This window comes from Pundamilia nyererei, unplaced genomic scaffold (genome assembly GCF_000239375.1).
Source record: "Pundamilia nyererei isolate P.nyererei 1_Seehausen unplaced genomic scaffold, PunNye1.0 scaffold00152, whole genome shotgun sequence".
Classification (NCBI taxonomy): Eukaryota; Metazoa; Chordata; class Actinopteri; order Cichliformes; family Cichlidae; genus Pundamilia; species Pundamilia nyererei.
In genome coordinates this window covers 1,000,006-1,010,413 of record NW_005187553.1, presented here as the reverse complement: position 1 = coordinate 1,010,413, position 10,408 = coordinate 1,000,006, and the positions used below count along the sequence as shown (strand labels likewise).

Here is a 10,408-nt window from a genome sequence, read left to right as displayed (position 1 = left end):
CACACACACACACACACACACACACACACACACACACACACACACACACACACACACACACACACACACACACTCTTTTTGGAAAAACAACTCATGACATCACCAGCAGCTGCCCAGCTGCATAAAAGAGTGTGTGTTTGGTGTATGTGCACAACAGTGTGCGTTTCTGTGTGTGCACGGTCAGAGGGGTGATACTGTTAGTTGCCTAGGTAACAGAGCAGGATCAGTCAAACAGTGAAGACCAACTCGAACAAAACTTCGAGGAGTTATGCAACACTTTGCAACAGTTTCTAGTCTTCTATCTCGCTCCATTCCTCTATTCCTCTGCATGGTCCCACGCCTCTGCTTTTGCCCCCACAGCTGGAACAGCTGTTTGGCCCATACACCTTTTGTAACTCAATATGGAAGTCAGTGCAGTCGTTTCTATTGGCTTATTGAGGTTTCAGTCAATGAATCCATCCATCTCTTGTGACAGAGGCCTACTGGTCAGCTTCAGCCCTTTTATCCCTTCAAAGTGCTGATCTTACTGTGGGACAGGAGGAAATTAGACATACATACATAAATTATCAGTTCATTAATTTTAAGAAAAACTATTAGAGTCAGTTAACAGGCTTGTTGGGCAACATTAAGAAGGCTACTCTGTTACTCTATTGCTTTATAACACTGGAAAGATTGACTATTAAAAAACAGATCAATGGGTAAAATGTTGAATAAATCATAAAGATAAGGAGTTTAATTGTATTGCTAGAAGAAATGCCGAATTTGTACTAATCAAAACTGAAAAATGTTGTAAATTACTGAAAAATCCAGTGCCTGCCTCTTCAGCTGTATGTTTGCAAAGTTTAAGTTTAAAGCAATACTTTTAAGACACATGTGACAATATGCACGACTAAACATGAGCACTGAGCGCTGAAACGTTAACAAAGCTCACAGAGTTGAAACGTATCTCACCAAACTCCTGCTGCTTTGAATCTTTGGATTTTAATAATGGACTGATATTGATTTAATAATAGCAGGCACATAATAAGGTGTGCTAAAGAAATGTAATAACCGCATTTGAATGAGACTTGATCAGATATTCACTTGTAATGTCAGAGTAGCTTCGATGAAAGATTGAATCCAGGAGGCCAGTTAGAGGTCAGATACCACCTCCTGCACCAAACTTCAATTTTAAATTTGTGACCTTCATGTCTTTAACTTTATTCTTTTTCCCATCAAACTTCTCCCTGTCTGCTGTTCTATATTGGCTACTGTAGTTTCCTAAGCTACTTTATATACTCTTTAAACCCCTAAAACAACAAGGTGTTAAACTGCACCCCTAACAGACGGCTAATCCAGCAGATCTGATCAAAGGTAGCCAGTTAACCTGAGCTTATCCGCAGCCTAAGGAGATCTGTTTAATGAGCTTACATTAAACCAGCGCCACGTCTCACTGTGCTTCCAATCGGCTCCAATGAAGCCTTAGAGGTTATTTATATTAAGAGATGGAGACTCACTTTCTCTCTCCCGCTCAGACTGTGGCCGTCTTCTCGGATCTAGTTTTTCCATCTTCGCCTCAGTTTTTGTCTCTTTATTCCTGCTTTCGGTCATTTTGCACCTGTCTGTGTCTCTCTAACTGTCTCCCTCTCAGTTTTAGCTTGTGGCGTGAATTTTTCTTTGTAGAGGAATGAAAGAAATCAGCAACAAAATAAGAAAAGACAAAAGGAGAGAAAAGGCAAATAAGTAACCACAAGAGATATTTGTTTTTTTATTAATCAACTGATAATACAAACTTAACGAGTGATGTTCAGGTAAATTATAAATCGTATGTAGGTCACGCTCAAAGCAAAAGCCAACATTTCTCTGCACATCTTGCAGAATCTCTGCTTCTTTGGTCTCTCCTAGTCTCTGTTTTTCTGACATTACTTTGTTATGACAGGTCTCACAAAGGTTTCCCTCTCTGCATCCCAGGCTGTCTCTCTCCCTCCTCGTCTCTGTTTGTCCCCCTCTTTCTCTGTTGTCACTCCATTTTGACATCGGCATCGTGACTCTGTGCTGATCTGCCTCCCCCTCTCTGTGTTTCTGTCCATTTCTCTGCCTTTGCGTCTCCCTCCTCTTCGCTTGATGTTTTTCAGATGTGACAGAAGTCGTGTGAACCTCTGTATCTCTTTCTATCATTTGTCGTTCTCTCTGCCACTGATGTTTTTTCCATCAGAGGGGTGCTGGAAGTAAAGAAGCTGTACATCTTGGCACAGCAGGCGATGAACATCGTGTACCTGTGAACACAGGACCTCTGGCGTTTCTGTCACATCTTGTCTCTGTTATTCCTTTCTGATGTTTCCCAAATATTTTTTTTTTATTTTTTTTTTAAGTTTGAAAACTTTCTCCAAACAGGGAACTTCGGGGATCTAGAGAGCTCTCGGGGGATTTTTTTTTTCAAATGGGTCACTTTGCAGGAAATTACCAGAATATATTTGACAAGTTGTTTCGCACGTTCACCGCACTTGCTGCCGGTTTTCAGCCGAGCTGTGGTGGAAACCAGACTGTTTACGCCTTTAGTGGTTGCTAGAGCTGGAAAACAACATTAATAAACCAAGAAGAAATACGTTTTTTCAGGTCATGGCAGCTGTCTCACTTTTTAAGGAGAATTTTCACATTATGATCTGTACATTTATTAACAGAAAGTATTCCTGAGAGACACAGTTTGCGGCTGCATCTTGTCAAACCTTCCTCCAATCTCTGCCTTAATTTAACATTTGCTTCACTAGATCAGGACATTTTATCCACTGAGGACTGACTGAGTTCATACGGATTTACTAAGGCTTTGCTGATCATTTATCATTTATTAATTTGTTGTTTTATTCATTAGAGATTCAGAACAGAATTAAATTGTATAGGCCTAGATTTTGAGGGAAATGCAGGGCATAAGTCCCGCTCATAAGACTTGTACTTGTTTACAAGTTGGCTAACTTAATGCTTACTTTTGTTATTTGCTGAAAATGAAATGAACTGATACAGTCAAGAGTCATAAATTAACTGAAAAATAAATTGAAGGCCACTGTTAGAAACTGAACATATTTATTGATGAAGTGAACAGCTGCACATTTAAAGAGCTTACTTTACCAAACAAAGAGGAAAGGATATCGGTTTTCATGCCAACGCAGGAGGAATGTTAAATGACAAAAATCGATCTACTAGAGGAACAAATATTCAAACGTAATGCAGATTGCTTGAAAGACTTGCATTATGTTCCATTATAGTTTAAATTGCCAGTGGGTGCCTGACTTTAGCACTTTGGTTTATATAAAACCATCTCCACATTAAAATGTTGCAGACAAAGCCACACATTTGTATATGAAAATTCACCAAAATGAGCAAATGAATTGTCTGGCCTCCAGATTTTTACTGTTTTTGTACATTTGGAAGTTTGCAGGAGGCATTTTACAAAACAATAAAAAATAGTAAAACTACCCCAGCCTTTACTACATCGTTAAGATCAAATTAGCTCATTTCTGAGAATGCAAGTTAATAGGATCGGAGAGAGGATACTGTCATCTTTCTCGCTTTAATGTCACCGAGGTTGCACATTTTCAACATCTTTGACTTTTAAAGCCACAGGAGCAAGTGTGACATTTCAGTCACCGTGCAAAGTGCTTTCAGCTACAGCAGCCCCAAAGTGGCCGTGTCTCCACCCCCAGCTGGACAAGACTGGACAGAATGAATCATGGCTGCCGGTTGTAGGTTGACCGCTCTGTTTCAATTAACAGACAGAGAGACATCTTTGTTAAGTGGACGCACTGCAAATACATCAGTGTACTCAGTGCAAGCCCACAATACTTACTGCACGGTTATCCTCATCTCATATTCATTACCCTCGTTCAAAGTATTCTCACTGTAAACAAAGCAAACGTTAAGCGTCTTCCTTCTTCCGTTTTCAGTATTCCAGTAGCAGAGGACATGCGTGTCCCCTCCCACTGCAGGATAGTTTCTTTGATCTCTGTCGTGTTAATGTGGCTGTTATTGTTCTCTTTTTTTTTAGCACAGAGGGACATTCTTGTGTCAGTCATCTTACAGTTTAGTATGCATCACCATACTGAGCATACATATGTTGCTGTGAGTCAGAAATCAGAGGAGAAGCAGCTCTCTGTGCTTTCAGTCTGCTTCCTACGGTGCCGCTCTGGTCATCAGGGAGAGGAGGAGGAGGAGGTGGAGGAGGAGGAAGAGAGCAGTGGAGGAAGGAGTGAGTCATGTTAGTTAGACTTTAATAAAAACAACTGCCAGAGTCCACAGCCTGGATCATGATGATGATGGTGATGATGATGATGAGTGTTCTGGTGTTGAACGAAATGCTGTTGGGTCACTTGGTCACTGTGGAAATTGCGAGCTGAAGTTCACGTCTGTTATGAATTTCACAGCCTCTTACTTTTCATTTCCAATCACCGTCACCCTCTTCCAGAAGTTAATGCTCCGGGGGATGACCCTTGTCGGGGTTTTGTGTTTTATGGCTGCCGGTTTGTGCTGTGCGACACCAGACTAGTAGCTGCAACCTGTGCAGTAAATTGCATCCAGAAAAACAATTGCCAGTTAGTTAATAGAAATGCCCCACAGCAGCACGAGTGGATAGATTTCATTGCTATTTCGAACTCGGTGGCATCATTCAGCTGTTGCTGGCACTGTTGCATGTGTTTCATGATAGGAACTGACCAACCTCCTGACCTGAAACTTTGGAGCTTAGTTCTTTGTGTCTCTGATGTGTTTCGTAGGCTGTAACTCCTTTGTAGTTTGCTCCGGTCTATTTATTTGTGCTCTGTTCATAAATCATAAATGTTTGATTTTTGTCATCTTTGCACTCACGTTTTCCAAAACTTGGGGACATTATCTCATTATGAAATGCATTTCAGTGGTGCTGCCTAGCTGTTGTTGCTGTAAGTGTAACTGGTGTTTCTTTTTACTGCTCTTGTTTCAATTATCCGTGCAGCAATGTGAAAAACGTTACCAGCAAGGCCTGACAACACCGCATGAAAGCACCTGCAGTTTTTAAACCATAGTAAGAAAGCACAACTTCACTATGTCCACACTCGTGAATAGCAATGCTATAAATAAGGACTTTATTGTCTTTCTTCCTGCCCTGTGTTCTGTGTCTAAGAAATGCCCTTAAAACATTATGTAAACACAGAAGGTTTAACAACACTGAACAGATATTACTTCAGCAGCTGCAGCATGTCAAGTCTGGAAAAAGCTTCCAGCCGTTAAAATGTCAAATGATGAAGTTCGTTTTACAAGGGGAAATGCTCAAGTCATATACAAAGACACACACACAAACACATAGTGATGTTTTTGCACCGGCGTAGAACTGACTGCCAACAGAGCTCGCTCTCTGAGGGATGCATAAATTCTATTATGTTGGTGCTGTTTTGGCATTTGTATGTTGCTCACTGTCTGCGCTTTTCCTGCAGGGAAATAAGACATTGAGACACGAGAATGAGCATGATAATTAAAACACAAACGGCCCCTTAAAACATGAACATAATCAGCAGCCTTTTCGTGTGTCTCTTCATTTAGCAGCTAAATTAAATTTTTTTAAATATTTTTTTTTTTTCAGTCTTCCTGCTTTGTGAGATAACAACTTCCAGATAAGATGGTAAAATCTGTGTGTACAGTTTAAAGTTTAAAGCTCCATAAGTTTAGATTACACAAAGTCTGCACATGAACTTTGGTTAATGTTGGGAGAAATAAGGTCAGGATATCATCTTTCTATCATCTTTTCTGTTCTTATGTTTGTTCTTTGTTCATATGTAGCACACAGCAGGCGAGAGCCAGTTCACTTCTCATACACTGTCACTATTGGAGATACTCAATTTGGTTTAGGCGAGGGAGCTGCCCGAGCAGCGCATGCTGGAGCCAGGACGCAGGATGCCTGTTCCCTCACTGTGAATTCACCAGACAATTACCTGCTGATTCTCACACACGCTTAATCGGATAGCATACAGACTTTGTAGCAGGGAGCTGGCAGGTTAATTTCTGATCTGATCGAGTCGGACGTACGCTTTCTTCATGTGCGTCTGCTTGGTGATGTCTAGAGTGGTTCAGGGCTGTAGCAGTGTGTGGGAACGGCTTTTGGTTTCTCCTCAGTCTTTCATCAGACAAACTACCTGCTGACAGTCTAATTTATTAACTGGCTGGGAGAAAATCGTGGAACAACCAGAAGACAAAGACATAAATTTATCTCAGGAGCTGAAGACCAAAGAGAAAGAAAACTAAAAACTGTTCAAATAACACAACTCCAAATGGATGCTCTAATTTTTCCATATCTGTTGGATGCATACATTTAATAACTTTACATGAGTGGTAATGTGTCACAGTGATAATGAACCCCATTGCTTCAAATTATGCACCAAGTTTAATGTCAATGCATGAAACAGTTGCTGAGATATGAGCCTACTTCCTGTTTGCTTCACAGCTCGATTCACTGCCTCAAAAGACAACAATCCGTATATCCTTTTCTTAAAATTCAATATGCTAGAAACTGAGGAAAGAAAATCAATGTGAGTGTCATTTCCAGAAAATGTTTAGGCAAAGATGGTGATTAGAGTGCTGTTATACATTAGAGTGCCACACTTGATTACGTGAAATTACCCACAAAAACCAAAAAGTTTATTTTGTTAACACAAAAATGACTCAGGGACTATTTCTTGATTCCAGTCTGGGGAAAAAAGGTGTGCAAGAAATTATAGCAGTGCTTTGGGATTCGCTTGGCCTGCAATGAAAAGCACAATGTGTTTTTTATTAAATGCATATTCACTGATCTCTGTGTGAATATTTTTGTAATGGGACTAAGCAGGTCTTTGTTGGTGCAGCACAGCTGTACAGCAGCTTCAATATGATCTCCAGTGACAGGATGGCCTTTTCTGCTACAGTCTCACACACACACACACATGCATGTACCCATATTTACAATCTACACATAAAGACAATCCCACACTCGCACACTCATGCCAAGACAATGGCCTGCTAATCCTTGCTTCTGATTGGACGGGTCCAGATTACCCAGAGGGCACCAGCTGTCAGGGAGAGACGAGGCCCAGTTTCCTCAGTATCGTCACACACGTACACACACAGACACACACTCCGATGGTCATGCCGCTCCGCTCACTGATACTCACTAAAAAGCAGAAAGAAATGTTCACCAACACAACGGTAGCGCGAGGCTACAACTGAGAACTGCCAATGTTTAGCTTGATTTGTTGGCCTGTCGTCACGCTCAAACTGAAGCGTTCAGCTGCTGTCATCAGAGGCTGTTTGTCACTGCTGTCACCAAACTGTAAAAATAGGAATGGGAAGTAATACCGCTGTAAAGCTAACAGGCATTGCAAAGGTTCGGCAAGGCCAGGTAGCCAAATTCTGCAAATGCGTAATGTGCTGTGTGTTTTATTTTTAGTGTCAGTTGTCACAACCTCTTCATTCTGCATGTGCAGCTCTTCATCTGAGGGCTGTCCACTAATTAACATATTCACCCTTTAGAAATGTTTCCTTGTGCAGAATTTTACAAACAAAATCCTAAAAGCACTGAAACAGTCTCTCTTGGCTAAAGAAGCTCTTGTTCGGCTTCTGCAATATGTCATCAGTTCCCAACACCCTTGCACAAATATAGCAGTTTAAAACCCACAATCCCTCCTCTCCAGTGCTGCCACACAGGGCCAAGCTGGGCCAAACCGAGACGGTCCAACAATGCAGGGAGAGGCAAGGGACAGGAAGAGCTAAATGACACGCTGCTGGGCCGAGATAAGAGCAGATCCTACTAAGTACTGGACTCAAGGGGGAGGGGGAAAGAGAGAGATGAGAGAGGGTGACGAAATAGGGATAGAGAAAGGGAGATATAGTGAGGGATGGAGGAAGAGAGTGAGGAAGAAAGTGTGTGTGAGGACAAAAAAAGTAGAAAAAAGAGGAGAGAGTGATAGTAAATGACAGAAAGAAAGAGATTTAGTTTCAGTGCGTTGTTAAAGTGCAGCCGGTCTGAGAGGCTTTGCATTGGCCTAGATTCTCCCCTGTGTCTGTCTGCCCTTCTCTCTGCATACAGCGTGTATTATAGCAATTGTACGCATTTTCATTAGGCAGAAACCTATCTGATTTTCATTGTTCTGCTCCTCCAGCACATTGCTATGAGGTCATCTTGTGCCCCGTGGAGCTTGAGTTCCAGTTTAATAAAAGTTTTTGCTTGCATTATTTTATCAGATTTCATTACAAAAAAGAAGAAAAAGTCATATAGAATTTGTGTTTTTTGTCCGGTCTTATTAATCATCATAATCTTACGCATTGACTCCTCTTTTATTACATCAAGAAACAATACAGTGAAGAGGTAATTCAGTACAGGCTTTTCAATTTAATTTACACTTTAAAATTGCATTACGGTAATAATGTCCATGACATTAATCCTGAACTTGTGCTTTGCGATTCTGTCAAAAGCCATATAAGTGGGTTTTTTGTATATTATTACAATTTCTGCAGCTAATCTTTAGCAGATGCAAACATCATTAAACTGAAGCTAAAAGCTGCATTTTGATTTTCTTCTCCTGCTGAAGTAGTGGAGGGCGAATCCCCCGTGCATCCACAGCTCTGCGTGATGTACTTTGTCCAGCTTATTTGGAGCCGATGCACAGTTTTAATGCACACACACACACATGTGGTGTACACACTGAAGCAGAAGCTTGGAAATTATTACAGCATGTTTGATTTTTTTTCTTGTGCCCTGGGGATTAATTTCCTGATTGGACGAAATCCTGGAAACAGACATAAACTGAGCGATGCCGATATGTTCATAAGAAGGAGAGAGGAAATATGAACCCTGATGTTTTCTGTGAGGTGAAGAATATCATGTTTTACTAGCTTTCGTGGACACTGCGGCTAATTAGCTTTGACTCCGAACAGCTTTCTCTCTCCCTGGCAAATATACAAACGCACGATGTATTAAATCAATACTTTCATTTGTTATTTGTGTAATTACAAGTTTGTAATTAGGTTTTCTGTTGTGTTTTTTAACAGCACCTATACAAAGTTCATTTTTCTCCACTTCGATCTTTTGTTCTATTTCTTGATAGTTGGTGTTTTCACCCCCTCTGTCTCTTTGTTGCTATTTCCCGCTGCTGCAGTGTTATTTCCCAGTGGGGATCATTACAGTTTCCTGCGATCTTTTCTTATCTCACAGTTGTTATTTTTTGAATAGAAGCATGTGCCATGGCTGGTTTTATTTCTATTCAGCAGCATAAAGAAGATGAAAACAGAAAATTCTGAACGTTCAAGTTAAACTGAGAGAGCTGCGTTACATCAAACCTCTACCTGCTCTCTGTGCTTTCCCACCAAGCTGCAGAAACCTCTCTGAAATGCTGAGAAAAAAGCTGGGATACAGTCAGTCATAATTTCGAAAAGATCTTGTAAATATAGGAATCACATTGATAGAAATAACTGCTGACTAAATTATAAGGATTGCCGTCTTCTTCTGCATGTTTCTTGCAGTAGCGCTCAGCTGTGGTGTGCTGCTGCCACCCTGCTTTACAGGCTTGCACAGCACGCTGATTCATAAAAGTACTCAAGTGATTAAAAGTACTCATCTGAATGGTTTCATGTCGTGACAAGTGATGATTATTATTTATCTTTGCTTGAAATGATGATCACGATACCACTAGCCACCAGTTTAAGCTCACACACTGACCCATCCGTGTGTGTGTTTGTGTGTGTTTATGTAGGCACAACAGAGCGTGTGTGTCTGATCCAGGGGACTGTGGAGGCACTGAATGGTGTCCATGACTTCATCGCTGAGAAGGTGAGGGAGATGCCTCAGAGCACCCAGAAGACAGAGCCGGTGAGCATCCTGCAGCCGCAGACCACCGTCAACCCGGACCGAGTCAAACAGGTCAGTCTCATTATAGGATGCAAGGAAAGCCAATAAAATACTAATGTTCATGAATTCTTGTTTTCTTTTAAATAACTGTTTATTAGCTGTGTTTGTGTGAGAGGTGGCTGGGTGTGTAAGGTAGGGAGGAGACGAAGTGGTTTCCTTGGTTTTCTCTGGAATGGCAAACTGTGTGTGTGCGTGTTTCTGTGTATGGGCTATGATTTTCTGCCTGAGTAAAGTTGAATGAGGCACAACATGAGGGAAAACAATGATGGCAATACAGATATGTACACACACAAGGGAGGACGAGAGAGAGCGAGGGAGTAGAGAAAGTAATATTAGAAGGAAATATTTATAAAAAGGTGGAAAGATCAAAAAGAGAGTGAATTAGATGAGATTCGTTGTAATATGTGAACATAAAACAGGCTGCAGTTTATGGGACATGAACACGAACACGTGACATCAACTGCAGGCCTGCCCACCACGCACGCACACACACACACACACACACACACACACACACACACACACACACACACA

The 10,408-nt window shown here is 41.2% G+C and overlaps 1 protein-coding gene across 2 annotated transcripts in view; it reads left to right on the top strand.

Moving 5' to 3' along the window:
- Positions 1–10,408, top strand: part of nova2 (NOVA alternative splicing regulator 2) — a 78,514-nt gene that overhangs the window by 47,587 nt on the left and 20,519 nt on the right. For both annotated transcript variants that reach the window (XM_005745008.2, XM_005745007.2), the window contains one exon: positions 9,720–9,886. In XM_005745008.2, the coding sequence (XP_005745065.1) occupies positions 9,720–9,886 (167 nt within the window). The remainder of the gene's footprint in view (positions 1–9,719; positions 9,887–10,408) is intronic.